Source organism: Rhodamnia argentea, chromosome 11 (assembly GCF_020921035.1).
Source record: "Rhodamnia argentea isolate NSW1041297 chromosome 11, ASM2092103v1, whole genome shotgun sequence".
Taxonomy (NCBI): Eukaryota; Viridiplantae; Streptophyta; class Magnoliopsida; order Myrtales; family Myrtaceae; genus Rhodamnia; species Rhodamnia argentea.
In genome coordinates this window covers 22,553,633-22,572,839 of record NC_063160.1, presented here as the reverse complement: position 1 = coordinate 22,572,839, position 19,207 = coordinate 22,553,633, and the positions used below count along the sequence as shown (strand labels likewise).

Genomic DNA, 19,207 nt, shown 5'->3' with positions numbered 1-19,207 from the left:
ACAATTGTAAATATTAATCTTAACACACATTTGAATTAAAGAAATTGATAATTTTGAAATTAAATGAATAACTTATTTCGCGAAATACAGTTCGATTGTACGTATTGTTGGAGGTAGGAATATGGGTTAATTTATTTGCAGTTATGAATTTAGTGTGGAAAATCTAAGTGAAATCGGATATTAGATTAATTAGGCATGAACATCTACTTGAAAATTTTAGTACATTTAATTAATACTAGAATAACTAATTGGAAAATTAACTCATTAAAGTTGTAAGACTTTATGGTTATTATCTTTGTTTATCAATTTTAAAGTACAATCAAGATTAAATCGTATCATATGCTTTAGTATGACGATAGTGTCCTGTAGAAGAATCCTGTTATCATTCCATTTTATTCCATCAAAGCTTCTCTCATAAACAAATATAAGAATTCCATTCCATATTCTCATAATTCATCAAACATAGAGAGTAGAATCTTCATTGCAATACCTTTTAAATTTTGCTAATTTCATAACTTATATTCCATTTGTCGTAGCAAACACAATATTAGGTCATGAAGTGGCGGTGACAGTTTCAAATAAGGGCTCGACCTCATTGGCCGGCTAAATATTCTGGCCGGCCAAGGGTATTTTGTCCAAAAATAATTTTAACCTAAGATTTGATTAAATTTGATTAAAATTTTAAAAAAAATTTAAAAGTTTTTAGAAAAGAAACAAAAGAATAAAATACAAGTGAGAGGGTTTGCCCCATCATTGGCGCCTCAACAAGAGCTGGCAACCCTCGCCAACCAAAGGTGAGGGCCTACCGGCCTACGCTAGAACCGGGAGAGGGCCGACAACCCTCGTTGAGAACTCGAATTGCTGGCATGTATTTTTTTATATTTATTTATCATTTTTAACTTTTTTTAATTTTAATCTAATTTTACTAAATTTAGGTTAAAATTATCTTTGGACAATAATGCCCTTGGTCGGCCAGTGAGGTCAAGCCCTTTTTTGATATTAACATGATCATTTCAGGCCTTTATTTAAAATAAACTTCACTTTAATTGCTTATTTAAGAAAATGAGGGCATTTCAAGTCTTTATTTAAAATAAGATATCTTTAAGTCTTGTCAATAATTGGATAGATTGAGAGATGATCGAGACTACAAAAAGAAAGCTCATAGGAAAACAGACAAAAAATAAATAAATAAATAAATTGGCCGGGTTTTCTCGTTAATCTGATATTTTACCAGTCACTCGTGGAGCGGTTACTTACAGTTGGGTTCGATCTCCGGCGATACACTTGAGGCTCAGATGCTTCCTCCTTATCCACGAAACAGTGCCTGAAGCAGAAATGAAAACAGCAATGGCGAGCTTCAATTATTCACTTCTCATCTCCAACCCGCACCAACCTCCACCTCCACCTCCACTCTTCTCCGAACCCTTCATCCCCAAATCCTCTCTCTCACTTTCGCCATCATCATTCTTGCTCTTAAAGCGCTCATCTTTATCTTCGTCTCCCGCCAGCAGCGTTATCCACATTCGCTGTTCGAGATACGAAGAAAACGACTCATCCCTCCTTCAAGACGACGGCGTTGACGACGCTCTGGGCCCGCAAGGACGCACCCAACAGAGAAGCAGAGGCGGCGTAGTGGACGGTGTGATCCAAGAAGCTTTCCCGCAGCAAAGCGGGAACTGGGTTATCGTGTCTTCTTGCTTGGTGGGCCTCTTGACCGGCATTAGCGTAGTGATATTCAACAGCGGGGTTCATGAAGTTCGCGATTTGTTCTGGGACGGGATACCTTCTAGGGGAGCTTCGTGGCTCAGAGAAGAGCCCATTCAGGCTGTCTGGACGCGGGTCATTCTTGTCCCTGCTTGTGGTGGTCTGATTGTTGGGGCGCTGAACGCGGTGAGGAGTGGTTTAGAAGAGTTTGGTGAGGGCGATGTAGTGAAGGATGGATTCAGGCCATTCCTAAAGGCTGTGGCTGCTTGTGTTACTTTAGGTACTGGGAATTCTCTGGGCCCGGAAGGTCCCAGTGTGGAGATTGGAGCATCGGTAGCAAAGGGCGTCGGCAAACTGTTTGATAAGAGTTCACAGAGAAGGCTCTCGCTCGTGGCGGCGGGGTCTGCTGCTGGAATTTCCTCAGGTGGATATTTGCCTTCTTAGTTGATCTAACACACCCTTTACGTAGATATTTTCAGTTTCTGCAGAAGGGCATGTTTCTCTGTTTGACATTTTCTGTCAGGTTTTTATATAGGAAGCTTCAAGGGCAATGCAAGGTAGTTTAGTTAAAAGATTGGCAGTTTCATTGGTTTAACATCGTTTCATGTTTTATTCCATAGAAGCTTTACTAACAACGTAGTTTAGCTAAGAGATTGGGAGTTTCGTAAGTTCAATGTTAATTCATATTTTATACCTAAAGAACAATTTATATGTGAATATTTGAAACAGGTGGGTAGAAATTGGCTTTGAGGAAAGTTGCCCTGTTTCGTCCTTATCCTAAAGGATATCTGGCTCCTAATGTTTCTCTTGAATACTTATACTAGTGTCGTTTGTGTCTAGGTTTTAATGCTGCTGTCGCTGGTTGTTTTTTTGCTGTGGAGTCTGTCTTGTGGCCCTCCCCGGCAGATTCATCCATCTCACTTACAAATAACACCTCTATGGTTATCCTCAGTGCTGTTATAGCTTCGATTGTATCAGAAGTTGGTCTTGGCTCTCAACCAGCCTTCAAAGTTCCACTATATGACTTCCGATCACCTGGGGGTAAGTCATGCATTATCAATGCTCGACACTTACATAGATATGCTCATTGTTTAGTCTCCTACATTGATGGTTCTGTTAGACATTTTTTCTGCTTGACAAGAGAATAGCAACTGGTGCCATACATGCAAATCACAGCTAAAGATTTTAAATTGCATGTGAAATTTGCTTTCAAAAGAAAGCAATTACACATCAAATTCTCTTTAGAAATTATGTGCTCACTGCTCTCTCTCTCTCTCAAACCATGTTTAGTTTCAATAATCATGCATAGAGAAACCTCAAAAGGCTTCTAACTCCATCTTAAAGTTTTTGTTTCTAGATTTTGAAGCTTAAAGGTACGCTAATGTTAAAGGTACTAAAATGGGTGTAGAAGAAACTTAAGACTTGTGCCTCACCCAATTGCCTTTTGCTTGCCGTCTGCCACTTGCTTGGACGCATCGTGTTTGGACTTGAACAAGTTAGAGTTCGAGCTTTGTGTAAATGTAACTTCACTAGTTTAATGCAAATATTGAGAATAAAACATTAGGAATATTAGTTTTGGAAAGCATTCAAGTCTGAAGGTTCATCCCCTAGATCAGGAATCTTATTCTTGATTTTGATACATCTGCAACCGTTCTTTCGCATCTAGATCAACCTGGGATGCAACTACACGCTTCCATTTCTGCTGCCCTAAAGCAGTGGTCCTCATGCACACTGTTTCAAGTTTCGGGTCACTAATGTTAATTATCTAAGTCTCTCTTCCACTGATTGAATCGACAAGAAAGTAGCTGCTGCTGCTGCCATTGCAAGTGCAGACTTGAAATTCACAGACTGCCTCGATTCTAGTAACTCTTCAAATGGCTAGAGACTGTATGTATGGAAATTATTCTTAGATAATTTCAAAGTTGCTTTATATTTTTGGATAGTTATCACAAAAATTCTTTAATTATGTCGATGCTTCTTATGCTGTTATAGACACAGGTGGCATAATTTGCTACTACTGGTCCTTATGTCTTATTTTGCAGAAGATTGCTGCAACTCTTTGTTGGTAAACATGTCATCCACCTCTAGTGGACGTTATTGTCCATGTGATGATTGGCTAAAGAATCCAGATTGCTCATCGTGATTTATGCATGACTATCTGATGAGCATTTCTGTTCTTAACTTCAGTTCTTGGAGAAACGACAGTTCTACTTTTGCTGATCTGGAATTTGTTCAATACATTTTCAGAACTCCCGTTGTATCTTCTATTGGGTGCCCTATGTGGCTTGGTTTCACTGGCATTGTCTAGTTGCACATCATATATGTTGGTCATTGTTGACAATATTCATGAAGCCACCGGAATGCCAAGGGCTGCCTTTCCCGTAGTGGGTGGCTTAACAGTTGGCCTAATAGCCTTGGCATATCCTGAAATACTCTACTGGGGTTTTGAGAACGTTGACATTTTGTTGGAATCTCGGCCATTTGTGAAAGGTCTCTCTGCTGATCTATTGCTTCAACTAGTAGCTGTTAAAGTTCTAGCAACTTCTCTATGCCGTGCTTCAGGATTAGTAGGTGGTTACTATGCCCCTTCCCTCTTTATTGGTGCAGCAACTGGGACAGCGTATGGGAAGTTAATTAGTTCTGCACTTTCCCAGTTGAATCCAGTAGTCCATCTCTCCATTTTGGAGGTGGCATCACCTCAAGCATATGGCCTGGTACTTCTCCATAATTCAATCATCATCAGCACTGTTGAATTTTAGATTGACATACACAGAAACATGTTGACAGTTGACAAGATTTCTATATTTATATGGAGAAACACACATGCTGACAAGCATTTCTCCGTGGCATAATCTGACCAGAAAGGTGTCAGATGCTTACCGTATTTCATGTCAAGAAGCTGTGTAAGCAATCTATGGGAATAAGATTCAGTTATATCAGTCCACAAATGAGATTGTTTGTTGGCATTATGGGAGTACTACTTTGACATCCTGTCGGGTTCGTGTGTAAATATAAAACCATGCAGCAAATGTGGCAGTGTAAAACATCAATCACTTACAAATCCACTTCATTATGATTTCAGAGACCCGTGCTGTCTTTATGCAGAAAAATCAAATGCTCAATGACAGAAATAATTTGTTGCAGGTAGGAATGGCTGCTACTCTGGCAGGGGTGTGTCAGGTGCCTCTTACTTCAGTTCTGTTGCTTTTTGAACTGACACAGGACTATCGGATAGTTCTACCACTACTTGGGGCTGTTGGATTGTCTTCATGGATTACATCTGGACAGTCCAAAAGAAGAGACAGCAAGAGCAGTAGAAAGCTAGATGACAAGGATTCCACAAATATTTACGGAGGAAATGCTCCTGTAACTCAAAAGTTCGAAAATTCCGGCAACAGAAGGGAAGCGCCTTCGTCTTACCCACTTGCTGAAACAAATGCAAATGCCTATAACCTTTGTGATGTCGAAAGTTCGCTATGTCTGGAGGAGCCCACTATGGGAATTGACGAGTTGGAAGGAAGAGTTTTGGTTTCGCAGGCCATGCGGACAAGATATGTCACTGTCCAAGGAAGGACTTTGCTGTCAGAAGCTGTGAGCCTCATGCTCGCAGAGAAGCAATCATGTGCAGTAATTGTTGACGATGACAGAATTTTGGTCGGGCTACTTTCACTAGAGGACATTCAAGGATTCAGCAAATCTTCTACCACAAAAAGCAAAGAACCAAAGGTGGGCACTTTTTTTTTTGGTTTTACTGTCATATTTAGCTTCAAATGTGCTTTAAGAATGCTTTTTGAATGGAATATGATGCGACTGATCCTACAAGTCTAGACTAGTATCGCAAAGTTTCCTTGACATACATGACCCCGAAAATCAACTGAATGTAGGGAAGAACGACCCTGGAAATCATTTTTGATCAACATCAATAACATCAACATCACCTTTATCTCAAACTAGTTGGAAATCATTTTTGATATAAGGAAGAAAAGTAAGTTTTAGTGATGAAACGGCCAAGTATGAAGTTTAATGAGGAACGAAAGATAATGTACACATGAATTATCAGACTGAATCTTTTGCGACTAGTGCCTTTCTTCACATGTTTTTTGCCTCATTATTGTAAGGCTTTTACTTGCATAGATATTACAGAATGTTGACTTTTCTTTACAGGAGCTTTTGGTATCCGAACTGTGTTCTCTTGAGGATGGAAAATGTCGAGTCCCCTGGACAGCAGTTCCTAGCATGAATCTTCTTTATGCTCGTATGAGTATGAACAGGCATGGCTTGAGCCATGTTCCAGTTGTTTCAGAGCACATCGAAGGTCATAGAGGACACCCTGTTGGTCTTTTGGACAGAGAGTGCATCAGCCTAACTTGCAGGTTCCATCCCCAACTTCAAGCACTCTCTAAGTGATTACTCCTAATAAAAGTTCACCAGAAAACACGCTGTCTTGTTTCACTTGGCTCTTGTGCTATTTTTACAATTTCACAATGAATAGCGGCAGCACCAGAAGTTATCAATAAACTTCACTTCAAATTCGATAAACAAAATGTCTGAAGGAGAACATAGGGTAATGAAAAACGTCTCTACAAATTTAATGCTTTTATGTATGTCCCACTCATAAAAGACAAGACTTACTGCTCAGATATCAGAGGTGAGATGGGAAAGTATCCACTCTGTTCTGTGTGCGCGCACATGTGTTAATATGCCACATTCGTGTGTCCACACAAGTGTAGAGACGCACGCATAGGTATCTATTTTGATTTCCGTTCCTCTCTTTTTCCCCTTTTCCATGCAGAGTTCTAGCAATGAAAGAACTATTCAAATGACAAGCTTCACTCCGGTGATCCGTGCTTGACAATGAATGTCTCCTCATGAAATCTTTGGATTATAAAGCACCCATCATTACAAGATGGACAAAAGAAGTCATGTATGATGCAGCGCAGGCACAGACCAAATCCCTGTTTGAAAGCAGCAAAGCAACTTCCTAGGTGGGTTCTGCTCGATCACCATTAATTGTATCTGGCCGCTTCAACGGGTGCTGCCACCAGCTATTGGGAGAGGCTGGCCTTGGCCGCGGCCAAGATGGCCTTGCCCAATAAAGCTTAGAAAGAAACGTTCTAATCCATCTTTACAGAAAGGGGTGGAAAGGAGCAGTCATAATTCAGAAAGGGACGGTTACTGTGTCTGAAATTCTTTAGCAGCTTGGGTAATTAGGAAGTTGCTGAAGTTTGGGGAGTTCAACCGCATCAGACACGTTCCAGTGACAAGCGTGCATCTCGGATGGTGCTCTATGCCATAAAACCCAGGAACCGAGGCGCAGACTTATTTCAACATGCTTGTACAAAACATTCTTTTCTCAAATCAAGTTGATCGTCGAAACACAAATGCAGTTTGAACAAGCACTGTATTTGACCAGACAACAACATAGTAGGTTTCTTGTTTATCATCTCAAGACGTGCTACCCACTGGTTAATGCGAAGTTTTCCGACATCTAAAGCCTGGCATGCTCCTGACCATGATCACTGGGACTACTCTCAAGCCCTGTTATCCTTAGGTTTCTGGCACTCTCACTGCAAAACCTTTTTAAGTTGTGATTATTGAATCATACATTCTTGCATGCGTGGTGAGACCCATGTTCTGGTGAAACAGACAGAAGTGAAAACTCAGTTTAATTCTCTCTCACGTGGTTTGTTCAGCTGTAGTCCTTCTGTCGGTGCAATCAGCAAGATATAGAGTGGTATTAGTGCAAACATCATCAAAACAACCAACCATATATAGTCGCATTGATTGCAATGTCACTAACGCATAATTTCTCAGCCAGTATTAGGAACTTGGAAAATCAATCACACATAACGTCTATCACAAAACTATGAAAACTTCATTGACCAGTTTAAAATCTAATGAACTGTACTGGGAGTTCAATAGCTTCACTGTCAACTTTACACGAAATTGGAATGTCCGCATGTATAAAACACAAGGAAACAGTATTTGCTGAGGTTTAATTTAGCATGATAGTTCACACAAAAAAGAGCCTATGTTTCCACATCATAAGCTTTAAGCATTTGCCTCAGAAGCATTACAAGTCAATCACCAACAATGGACAATCTACTTGGGGAATATTTGCTCAGATGGTTTGTTCATATTGTCTTGCTCCATTTTCACATTCTGTTCATCTGTTATCATAGAATTCACATCAGAGACCTGCAAAAACCACATGAATGGAGATTAATATGCCAGTCCGCAGGTCAAAATGAAAGATAATGATGTATGTTACAGCGTCAGTCACCTTTAGAGATGCATTATCCTCTTGTGCTGTGTCAAGCCCTCTACCATGATCTATAGATGGTTTCTGAGAATCCTGCAATAGAAGGTGCAGAGTAATTAGGTTAAACATCGAAGCACCAGAAGCAAAAGAACCTCAACCAGAAAGAAATCTTCCCTCAGCTAGAGAAGCAAGAGAGGTATTTCGAGATTTTGAATAGTACGAAATTGAGTTTAAAAAGCTGTAAACTAAATCTAATCGGCTGTCACTCACATGTCATTATGTCAGGTTTAGTGATGTTATTTGTGCATTTTGACATTGTAAGATTTAATTCCACTACATGTACATGTGCAACATTACTTAAAACACTCACAAAATGGGCGTTGCCACAAAAAGCGAGAGAATAATGCATGGACTACAATAGAATGGGTATCCACAATTTCGCACAAAAGAAGGGACAAAAAGATAAACTTACAAAGTGGAGATAATCTGACAAATCTGGAATTAAACTATTGATTAAAGAGAATAGAACTTAAAATTACACACAAATAAAGGACCAACCTGATCTTTGACCTCAGGTTCTACTATTAGTTCTCTCTTTACTCTGCTAGGCAGGGGCTTGCTGCAATATTATAAGCTCAGTTAGCGATATTACAATGAAATAAGATGGTAGTGAATGCAGAGGAGAAAAACATACCGATCTTCATCAACATCCATGTCAGAATCTTGATCCCACCTTTCATCAGGATCTTCTTGATCTTCATCAGCCTAAAAATTACAAAAAAAAAAAGCTAATCAAACAATCAAGTTCCATAAGGTTAAGAAGAAACAGTCACGGAACCAGCAATTAAACCAGTGCCATAAAATAACACTTTTGAAATTTAAGCTCTTCAAGAAATGCAATCGTGGGAATGTTATTTCACCAATATCACGTATTCATGAATATTTAGCATACACCACTTTGAGTTTGAGGTTTTGACACATCGGAGTTTTTTTTTTGGCATATACACATCGGAGTTGGGGGTGGCAATTTAAAACACAAGTTAACACGTTTATGCATGATTATATGGAAAACCCGAAAGTAATACAAACTGACACAAATTTAACATACATGCCTTATAGCATAATTAGCAAAAATGTAGGTTTATCCAGAGACACGGCTAGAGACAATTAGAAAACCCAATTATGACAGGTAAACACGAATGACCAGCCCTAGTCCGAGTAAGGCAAAGCTGCCACTTATATCACAACAGTCCATTTAACTACCTCAAAGGATGGGCTGCAATTAAGAGCAAGTGGCATCTCACAGCATTTTGCTGCTCCAGCAGATAAAACAGAATTCAAAACTTGGATAAGATAAAGCAACGGAAAAGCATTCTCAATATCATCCGACAGATTCTTCCACATATATAACATAAGCAATCACTATATAAAGTGTGGCATATTTAGCCAGAGAAACCAACCTCTGGGAGCTCAGTATCGGGGGGTCTTTCTTGGAATTGGACACTGGGTGCATGCTGCAGCCTAGAGAGATTATCTAGAAGCTTTGTTCTTATCTCCTCCAGCAATTGTCGCGAATTTTTGTTTTCCATGTTACTCGGAGCAACATGAAGAGTATAGTCAGGACCGAAGTATTCGTAATACTCGTGCTGGGGCATCTTATCATCAACTTCAAGTCCAAGGGCAACTCCGGTCTGCCTCAGAGATACCAAATTAATGACAATCTCAAATAGCACACTACAAATTTACTTTTCCAAACATATAAAATACTAACAATGACAAGAGTGTAAACTAGCTGGATAGGATGAGAAGGGATAGTATATCTCTTGTAGAGTTTCCCTACAATAATAGCTTTAAGAACTCCATAACCATGAAGTTTCTTATGTCTAATCTAATCTCATGTCTGGACTCTAAAACAAGACGGGTTACAAGACCTGGCCCTTCCACTAGGACAATGAAACCTAATTATTTATAGTGTCATGTACATGATTAAAAGTGCTCCAGAGAACATCAGAACAACAGAATACCTCATAGCACCAGCAACGAGCAACGTTACGTATGGTATAACCACCGCCTCCTAGCAGCAATACTGGCACATTGAATGATCTCATGTATCTGACACACTCTGCATGTCCTTTGATTGATAGATTGAAGCATCCTAATCTGTCTCCTGACAAAGAGTCAGCACCACATTGAAGGACCACAGCACCGGGTTTGAAAACTTCCATTACTTTTCCAATTATTGGTTTGAACAGATAATGGTAGCTTTCGTCGTCAATCCCATCATCCAATGGAACATTGAGGGAGTAATACTTCCCTTTACCATATCCTAGATCACGTATATCGCCAGTACCAGGAAAGTAATCACCAAATTTGTGAAATGAAACTGTCATGACCCTATCAGTCGTGTAGAAAGCTTCTTCAACACCATCCCCATGGTGAATATCAATATCCACGTACAAAACACGCTGCAAAGTTAACAGATAAAAAATCAGTAAGGAACGTAAACAGAGAAAATGATAGATTGCGTGGATTAGTTGTCACTTAAATCTAACATTAAATGTCATTGACATAGCATGTGAAATATTACTAATGTCTTTTGCTCCAATCATTAGAACAAAAAGGTTACGTTTGAGACTATAAACACAACTGAAAAAGATGTATTCCCCCCAATACATTACATGCAGACCATATTAATCGGATGATTAGCATGATTGTCGGTATTTGCCACCATGCTCAACATCATGCGTAAGGAAGGAGAAGTTAGCAAACTAAATCCATTAACCAATTACAGAAAACTCCATCTCTGATTTTTTTTTTTTTTTATCTATCCAAAGAGGAAGCCACTAACGACTAAATAAGATAACAGTCACATAGCGTTCTTCTGTAATTAACATAAACAAAATCACAAGCAATTCTTTCCAGGACTCGTAATCAAGCCAATGAACACAGATCATATGATAAAGCATTTAAATGAACAGATGCAATGCAAACCTCGTGCTGTTTAAGGAGCTCCAATATGGCAAGCACGATGTCATTGACATAGCAAAATCCAGAAGCCTCGCACTTCTTGGCATGATGCAGCCCACCCGCCCAGTTGATAGCAATATCGCAGAGGCCGTGATTCAACTTCACGGCACCACCAACCGAGCCTCCGGCATAAGTTTGACAGAAAGAGTAAAGGCCATCGAACACAGGACAATCCTCGCCAACATTGAACCTCTTGAGCTGCCTCAGCTGATCCTGCTGCGTCTCCGGGGTTATACTCCTAAGAAACGAGACGTAATCGTCGGCATGGAAGCGGCAAAGATCCCTGTCCCTGGCGGGGATGGGCTTGAGGACCTGCATATGCTGAAGCAAGCCATAGTGCGCCAACAGGGCATGAGTCATGCGGATTCTATGCGGCTTCATCGGATGCCCTTGGCCATAGTAGTAATTGCCAACTTCAGGGTCATAGAAGTAGCATATCTTTCGCTTCACCCCATCAGGCCCAGATGGGAGAGAATTCCCTCCAGTATCCATTCCTCGTCACTTCTGTTTTTCCCCCCCAAGTAAACCCTAGTCAGATGCAACACTCTCGAAAGAACAAGGAACGCAAACTCGACAAATTGCTCAAATCAGATGCGACACACTAGGAAACACAGCCACGTTCAATGTACAATAACCCGACACAACGACAACACGCAAAGGCTACAGATTCAACTACCCAGTTCGTAAAACTCTAGAAAACAACGACAAAAGTTGACAAAAACGAAGAAGAAGAGTCGAGAGGATGCGCAAAACAACGAGCTTGATGTGAAGATCAAGAGAAACGCGAGAGGCCGCGAAGCTCCATACTTACTTCGGATTTCGGAGCAAAATCTTTCTCCCAAGTAACGATTTTTGAAGCTTTCACCGACTCTCCCTCCCTCCCCCCCTCCCTCTCTCTCTCTCTCTCTCTCGATGTTTTACTCCAAAAGCGAAGCGGCCAAGCAAGCGAAGCCGCTAAGCGATACAAGAACGACACCAGCACGATGGTGAATCAAAGTGCGGGTGCGTCTGTTAACCAGTCGTATCAAATTGGCCTTTTATGTTCATATGACTACTGAACGAACAACTCCCGGATTAGATCTCTTGTTTTATATTTTCTCACTCTCCTAAAATCTTAGGATTAGCCAATTTTTTTAACCACGAAAAATCACAAATCAATATATTTATAATAAATTTATCTTAAATTATTTATTAATGATAAAAAAAAATTAAACCGATACACGTATGACAAACTTACCCTCCGTTAGTATCGATTAAATTTTACCGTTAAATTGCTTAATTAGACGACACGTGACAGTTAATGAGCGTATCGATTTGGAGTCTTTCCCTTCGTTTGTAATAGGTGTATCAACTTGAAACTTTTCGTAAGATTGAACTCAATATGAAAATTAACACATGATAAATTTATCATGAATACAACGATTTGGAGTTTTTCACGATAAAAAAATTAATTCGAGATAAATTTATTAAGGTGTGCTAATTTGAAATTTTTTATTGTATTAATCCTGATTATTATAATTATCTATATTGGCCAATTCAATTTTGCGTTTTGATTTCTCATATTTTCTTGTCCGGATTTTCGAAATGAGCTTCGAGAACCCATAGCTGGACCGGACCGATCGCGTTGAAAAGTGATGGGCCGAACCAGTTGGGTCCAAAGGCCCAACCGAACGCCTGTGTCCGGCGTTTCCAAGTCGGCATTCCACGTCACGATGGATTAGTTGGGGGATGACACATTAAATGAGAATTTTCATTAGGTACATTCACGGCGCAAAGATTTTCATTAACACTCACCATTGGATGGATGACACGTGGATAAATTTGGTTAAACAGCTATTCTCGAGTCAACACAGACATGTCGCGATGAATTTGGTCGTTGAAAGGAAATGTTATACTTGCTAAAGACTGGTTTGCGAACGGGATTCGCTGAATGATGTGTTGGGCTGCAATTGGTCAGTGAATATGATCCACTCGTTTAATTGGTCGCTCACGATCTGACGCATCACTTAAATCAGTCTTAACAAAGATTTTTTTTTTAGGGTCGAACAGTCTTAACAAATTAATGATGATGCCCTCTTTGATGAGCAATCTATCTTATGGTTTCCTTCGCCCCACCACCAAAGGGGGTGCAACGAATGCAGCTTCAAATTACTGTGCATAACTCCTCGTACTTTTTTTATTTGGTGCATTATGGCATAAAAGATTTTATATATATATATATATATGCAATATTGGATAGATGATAAGTGGATTACATAACTGATTCTAAGTACACGAGCTACGATGAATTTGTCCAAAATCCTGGGAATGACTCTTATAATAATCCATGAATTAGTTCTAGCAAAAGGTTTTTAAGGGTGCACATGATAACACTTCTGAAAGCGGATTTATGCTCCAAAAGTGCTTCTGGAGTATAAACTTGAGCAGAAATCCGTTCGGTAAAAATTGTTACTTCAGAAAAAAATTTCCGCTTCCGAAATTATTTTTCTCCCAATTTGAGAAGTTAAAAAAAATAACTTTTCAAACTCAAGAAGTACTTCTCACATCACCCTCTTTTTATTACGCTCTTATCCTCTTTCCAATCATACTCACACTCGCCAACCTCCGCCGCCGCGGATCGTCGCAGTCTGCCATCCACGACCACCGCTAACCGCCGACCATCGCTTGCCCCCCGTCCATCGCAGACCTCCACCGACCGCCACCCGCCGACCTTCCTTGGTAGCCAACCACCGCCGACCTCCCCCAGCCGCCGCCCGAGACCGCCGACCACCGCCGCTACCAACCGCCGACCACCGCCCACTACCAACCTTTGCCAACCGCCAACCGCGGATCTTCGCCGGTCGTGACCACCGCCAACCATCGACTACCGCGTTGGCCATCGCCTCCGAGTCGCCGTCTCTAGTCGTAGGAGTAAAAAATAAAAAAATAAAATTTTATTTTTAAAAATTACATAATATTTCAATAATTAAATTATTTTTAAAGAAATTTTAAAATTTTAAAAATAAAGTATAAATTTTTCGGCTTTTTTATAGAATATTTTGTGTTAATAATGTTTCAAAAGTAGAAAATTTCAACCATTACTAAATAAATTTCTCTTATCAGAAATAACTTCCGGAGTAGAAGTAGAAAAATCAACTTTTGCTTCTGAGGAGAAGTAGAAAAATTAACTTTTGACTAGAAGTTGATTTTAGAAGCGTAAGTGGTACCATACACGCCCTAACTTGTTGACATGTAGGATTGCAATAATCTTTTTTGTAGTGTGTGTCTCAACATCATAAAATACCGAAAAAATTTTAAGAAAAATTTGAAGTGCCCTTATTTTCTTAAAGTGGACATTATTTCAAAGAAAGGGCTGACCAAGGGTATTATCCTCATTTACTTTTTTCCCTTTATTTCTTTATTTTTTTCCTTTTCTTTTCCCTGTTTTCCCTCCTCTCTCCCTCGACCCCGGCGAGGGTTGCTCGACGCCGGCAATGGGCGGGGGCGGGGAGAGGAAAAATGAAAAGGAAAAATAGAAAAATAGAAAAAGAAAAAAGGAAAATTTTAAAAAATAAAATGACGAAAATGTTCTTGGTCGGGCTCTTTTTTGAAACAAATAGAGCACTTTAGACTTTTATTTGAGAAAATGATGGTACTTCAATCTTTTATTTGGAATTTTTCATAAATTGCTCACCATCTGATCAACATACTAAAGTCATTTTCTGTATTTTGTGAAAACACGAATGCCTTTTTGTCAATTGTCATCCACAAAGACCATTTCATAAAAATTCGTGAATTAAGTGACGGGAGGGATTGTGAATGAGCATTTAAATAAATTCGGGCATATATCACATTATAAAAGAGTTTGTCACGTGGCTAAATATATATAAATTATGTTTTCAAATAATATGAAAGCTAACGAATCTTGCAATTCAAGCTTAACACGAGAAGAAGAAATCATTAGAGAAATTAAACGACGGTAATTTATGTGGTTCAGTTCAAGTGTCAATACTTATTTTACGGGATCATAAAAAAAGTTTTGAATCTATTGTACTTATGTCAATTCAGTTCTAAACCTTTTAATTTGGCTAATTTAGTCCTAGACATTTTGATAATTTGCCAATATAGTCAATCCGGCTAATTTTGGCCGGAAATAGTTAACAAAGATGTTGGTCCTCCTACGTGACATGACTCCATGTGGCATGATCGGCGTCAACAAGTTTTGCAATTTTTTATTTTTCTTGTCTATATTTTTTCCTTCTTCCTCCACAATGACAAACAATCAACCACAAGCAAGGGCGGATGTCCCCCGCCGAGTGACGCTCACCCTCGCAAGGGCGAAGTCGCTGGTGAGGGTCTACCTTGCCTGCACAAAGGCAACGTCGCCATAGGCCGGTGAGGTCCAACCTTGCTCGAAGCTGGCGAGGTCAATCCTCGCTGGTTGGCGAGGTTGATCCTCACTAAATCTCGACTAGGGCGAGCCTCATCAGAGGTTAATCCTCACTTGTGGTCGGCCGGCCATCATGTGGTCCGGCAACCTACGGAGGAAGAAGGGAAAAGAAAACAAAAAATGATATAAAATACATATTAAAAATTGCAAAAAAATTATCCACGTTAGCGTCGGTTATTACTAGCCACACCACTTAGGACGACCATCATGCGGCAATTTTCAATTAAAATTGATCGAATGAACTACATTACCAAATTGTTCAAATTGTTTGCTTTAAGATTGAGATTCTTTCACAGGCTCAAAATCGATATATAATTTAATAAATTTTGTAGATCAGTCTGTACAGGCCATGGATTTGATTCTAAGCACTAACGAGTAACCAAAGACAATCCACGTGAAATTCAACTGACGGAACGCTGCTCTTTGTTGCAGCTAACATACTTCACCATATTTTCGTCTGTCATTCCTGAAAACTGGCAATGATCATCCAGATGACTCGGTCATCTCGACTAGCTCAAGTTCTCAACTCGTCTCCCATTACCAAGTTCGGTTTTGCACGGTGATCGTGTTCGTCTATGCTCAGCATTTGATCGGCGACTATAGATTATGCATGTCATGGATCGTTAGCCAGCTCTGATATGATGTGCAAGGTTAATGCTTTATACCAAAAAGCTGCTTACCCATGGGAAAGTTAGTACCCTGAAGGATTTTGCCGGGGTAGCTAACTGAGCTGTGAGACTGGAATAGGTTCATCACTTTCGAATGATTCACCTAAATCAAGAACAACAGCTTGGTCTGGTGACATTCTTGCTTGCAAACATCCACAGGTTCTTGACTACAAACAATGCTTCTCCTAAACAAACTCTAAATCCTGCTTTTGGCTTTAAAGATTATCCATTTTCTTTCTTGGTTGATTTCGGAAATATGCGTAGCTCACGAGCATCAGATGACTTACCTTCTCTGCACTTGACAATTTCTGAAGAACCCGCGAAGCAACGCTGTTCTTGGTATATAATGTTCGTGGAATGACAGGCTACAGCACAACTTTGGCAGAGCTTGGAGACATTGTATGATAGCGGAAAACAACATGGATTCTGGTTGTATAGGCAAAGTCTGTGTTACAGGAGCTGCTGGTTATCTTGCTTCTTGGTTGATCAAGAGGCTTCTCTTATCTGGTTATCACGTAGTTGGAACAGTCAGAGACCCCGGTCCGTGTACTTGCAGCACATATCATCATCGAATGGCCGTCATGCAATATCATTTGCTTCGATTTCCCTTGAAGAAGCATCGAATTTGACTAATATGACGTTATAACTTTAATGCTTCATTGGCAGGGAATGAGAAGAAAGTGGCGCACTTGTGGAAGCTGGAGGGAGCGAAAGAGAGACTGCGGCTGGTGAAGGCGGATTTGATGAAAGAGGGAAGCTTCGACGACGCGATTATGGAATGCGAGGGCGTGTTCCACACCGCCTCCCCTGTACTGAAACCTTCTAGTGATCCAAAGGCAAGTTGTTATCACAGCTCACTTTGAGCCTGTCACCTTTTCTAGCTTCAGATCCTAGCATGCCCGAATCATTTTCCGTTGCTCCGGGAAAAGGCTGAACCTTTGAATTACAGGGTAGAAGAAGATGGCCAAACAGATTGATAGATTTTGGTGCTAGACACAGTCTGAAACTGTCCTATGAGTTGCTGTCAACCGCGGAAAGCAGTAGGCTCGATTGACTCATTTCTTATCATCTGCTCAATTTGCGTTACAGGCAGAAATCCTGGAACCTGCCATTGAGGGTACTTTGAACGTGCTACACTCGTGCAAGAAAAACCCGAACCTAAGGCGTGTTGTTCTCACCTCGTCTTCTTCGACGGTGCGGGCTAGAGATGACTTCGACCCAAACGTGCCATTGGACGAGTCAACTTGGAGCTCCATAGAACTTTGTGAAAGACTGCAGGTAAGGCACTATAAAACCACTACAGTTTTTTGGGACATTCGGCTCTTGGAGAGGTATCGAAAACTCTCTTTTTCGCTCATTATGTCGCTCGACAATGTCCATTATGACATGTTATCTTGGCTAATATAAATGCGGTGCGCTTCGTGCTTTCGGGAAGATATGGTACGTTCTATCGAAAACCTTAGCTGAGAAGGCAGCTTGGGATTTCTGTGATGAGAACAAGATCGACCTTGTCACGGTGCTTCCGGCATTTCTCATCGGACCCAGTTTGCCGCCTGATTTGTGCTCCACTGCATCCGATGTCCTCGGATTACTTAAAGGTGCCGTTTTTCGCTCTCTAATTGACTAGTCACTCAACCAATTTATCAACTCCTGGTTGTGATTTCAGCTGTTCTACGTTTAACATGAGTTTGTTTTGCTGATGCAAAGCAGGAGAAACGGAAAAGTTCCAATGGCACGGAAGGATGGGGTACGTCCACATCGACGACGTTGCGCGCTGCCATATTCTCGTTTATGAGGAAAGAAGCGCTCGCGGGCGCTACATTTGTAGTGCGGTCGTCATGGACAACAATGAACTGGTGTCGTTCTTATCATCGCGCTATCCATCTCTACCTGTGCCGAGAAGGTCGGTAAACTGACAACCCGAAAAAAGATTACCAGCTCAATCAATTAATTGGTTGTTTGAATGCTATGCTTTTGATATTGGACATAGCCAAAGACATTCATGACTGTCGGCTAGCAGTTGTTGTCAATTGCAAGAGACATTTTAGAGTGCTCAAGGATCATTTCATTGCCTCTCCCACCCAATCATTCATAGAATATCATGTGCTATAAATTTCAATGTGAGCATTCCAAAAGCAAATGTTCTATTGAGATTTCATGCTATCCGGGTCCAGACCAACATAGGTACAAGAACCTCAGCAAAACGGGAGACACAGCATGTGAAAGGGTCAAGAATGCATAATACTATCATCATTCAGCATCATTCTCGTTGGCCTGTCGCCCTCCTTTTACTTCCTTTCTTGTAATTTAGTCCTGCCTCGGATTATATGATAATGCATGAGGATTACTGACGTGATTTTATCGCAGCAATCAGTTTGTGCATGTGTGTGGTTTGGTCGCTAAATTTTAGCAGCTCCTTTTAACAGGTTCGAGCCTCTGGATAGGCCATACTACGAGTACAACTCGTCAAAGCTGAAGAGCTTGGGGTTCGAGTTCAAATCGGTCGGAGAGATGTTTGATGACTGTCTTGCTTCACTTGTGGAGCAAGGCCATCTCAAACCAGTCCAGGCCAGCTCTAGTTGAGATCGTGGTTCTGCCCCCAAAGTTGGCTAAGTTCAATGTTCCTCCATAACTCCATTGTCTTTCGCCAGTTGATAACGCTGTGACACACTTTATCACACTAATCGCTTCTGCAAGAAAAAGAAATCTATCCGTTTCACTCATTATGCCAACGGAACTGTCGAGCACAAACTGTCTTTCAGTCTGTGGCCGTGTCCAAATTCGATAGTTCTGAATTACATCGTCGATAGCCGGGTTGAATTACTCGAATGTTCCAAGAATTTCGACCGCCCGTTGCTCGTCTCTAGAGTGAGCAAAAGAAGGTTCTAACCAGTAATCACAAATTAATGTTTTTGCGGTTTAATTCGATGCTAGAGGATTCCTTTGCTGCTAGGAAAGCAGTTCACAACCCTAGCATTACTTTTCCTTAAACCAAAATCAAACAGCAAAACCGAATTGTGTCGCGTATTCTTTTTCAGATTATATAACAGCTTAGATTCGCATTTTGGATTTGCATGTGATTTGTTGCAATTTAATGGCTTAATTCTTTATCAAATC

The 19,207-nt window shown here is 40.5% G+C and overlaps 4 protein-coding genes across 6 annotated transcripts in view; 3 read left to right on the top strand and 1 right to left on the bottom strand.

Annotated features, from left to right (window-relative positions):
- The window catches only part of LOC115756815 (ATP-dependent DNA helicase At3g02060, chloroplastic), a 121,485-nt gene extending 102,842 nt beyond the window's left edge, over positions 1–18,643 (top strand). The window contains exon 15 of the mRNA XM_048271966.1: positions 18,517–18,643. The gene's annotated coding sequence lies outside the window, so the exon portion shown is untranslated. The remainder of the gene's footprint in view (positions 1–18,516) is intronic.
- Positions 1,220–7,039, top strand: LOC115756816 (chloride channel protein CLC-e). Of its 2 annotated transcripts, none has more exons than XM_030696772.2 (6): positions 1,220–2,128; positions 2,545–2,745; positions 3,952–4,418; positions 4,849–5,430; positions 5,839–6,077; positions 6,497–7,039. In XM_030696772.2, exons 1-6 carry the CDS (start codon positions 1,336–1,338, stop codon positions 6,525–6,527), a joined length of 2,313 nt encoding a protein of 770 aa, XP_030552632.2. In that variant the 5' UTR covers positions 1,220–1,335; the 3' UTR covers positions 6,528–7,039. The 2 variants fall into 2 exon arrangements, with proteins under 2 accessions (XP_030552632.2, XP_030552633.2); XM_030696773.2 differs by having other exon boundaries at positions 1,221–2,128; positions 5,869–6,077.
- LOC115756819 (histone deacetylase 19) lies at positions 7,565–12,049 on the bottom strand. Of its 2 annotated transcripts, none has more exons than XM_048271968.1 (8): positions 11,801–12,049; positions 10,958–11,497; positions 9,991–10,431; positions 9,427–9,657; positions 8,661–8,731; positions 8,525–8,585; positions 7,988–8,059; positions 7,565–7,902 (listed from the first exon to the last, which is right to left on the bottom strand). In XM_048271968.1, exons 2-8 carry the CDS (start codon positions 11,483–11,485, stop codon positions 7,807–7,809), a joined length of 1,500 nt encoding a protein of 499 aa, XP_048127925.1. In that variant the 5' UTR covers positions 11,486–11,497; positions 11,801–12,049; the 3' UTR covers positions 7,565–7,806. The 2 variants fall into 2 exon arrangements, with proteins under 2 accessions (XP_048127925.1, XP_030552636.1); XM_030696776.2 differs by having other exon boundaries at positions 11,805–12,049.
- On the top strand, positions 16,456–19,026 carry LOC115756859 (tetraketide alpha-pyrone reductase 1). The gene is made up of 6 exons (XM_030696826.2): positions 16,456–16,630; positions 16,757–16,926; positions 17,180–17,368; positions 17,526–17,688; positions 17,801–17,993; positions 18,517–19,026. The coding sequence occupies exons 1-6, from the start codon at positions 16,492–16,494 to the stop codon at positions 18,671–18,673; spliced, it is 1,011 nt and encodes a 336-aa protein (XP_030552686.2). The 5' UTR covers positions 16,456–16,491; the 3' UTR covers positions 18,674–19,026.
- The last annotated feature ends 181 nt before the right edge of the window (positions 19,027–19,207 follow it).

Excerpts from the sequence above, each read along its gene's own strand:
- LOC115756816 (XM_030696772.2), top strand. The coding sequence starts at position 1,336 with ATGAAAACAGCAATGGCGAGCTTCAATTATTCACTTCTCATCTCCAAC. Across the intron at positions 2,129-2,544 it reads TGCTGCTGGAATTTCCTCAG|GTTTTAATGCTGCTGTCGCT; the intron begins GTGGATATTTGC and ends GTTTGTGTCTAG. Across the intron at positions 4,419-4,848 it reads CACCTCAAGCATATGGCCTG|GTAGGAATGGCTGCTACTCT; the intron begins GTACTTCTCCAT and ends AATTTGTTGCAG.
- LOC115756819 (XM_048271968.1), bottom strand. The coding sequence starts at position 11,485 with ATGGATACTGGAGGGAATTCTCTCCCATCTGGGCCTGATGGGGTGAAG. Across the intron at positions 8,732-9,426 it reads CCGATACTGAGCTCCCAGAG|GCTGATGAAGATCAAGAAGA; the intron begins GTTGGTTTCTCT and ends TGTAATTTTTAG. Across the intron at positions 8,586-8,660 it reads ATGGATGTTGATGAAGATCG|CAAGCCCCTGCCTAGCAGAG; the intron begins GTATGTTTTTCT and ends ATAATATTGCAG.
- LOC115756859 (XM_030696826.2), top strand. The coding sequence starts at position 16,492 with ATGATAGCGGAAAACAACATGGATTCTGGTTGTATAGGCAAAGTCTGT. Across the intron at positions 16,631-16,756 it reads TGGAACAGTCAGAGACCCCG|GGAATGAGAAGAAAGTGGCG; the intron begins GTCCGTGTACTT and ends CTTCATTGGCAG. Across the intron at positions 17,369-17,525 it reads AACTTTGTGAAAGACTGCAG|ATATGGTACGTTCTATCGAA; the intron begins GTAAGGCACTAT and ends GCTTTCGGGAAG.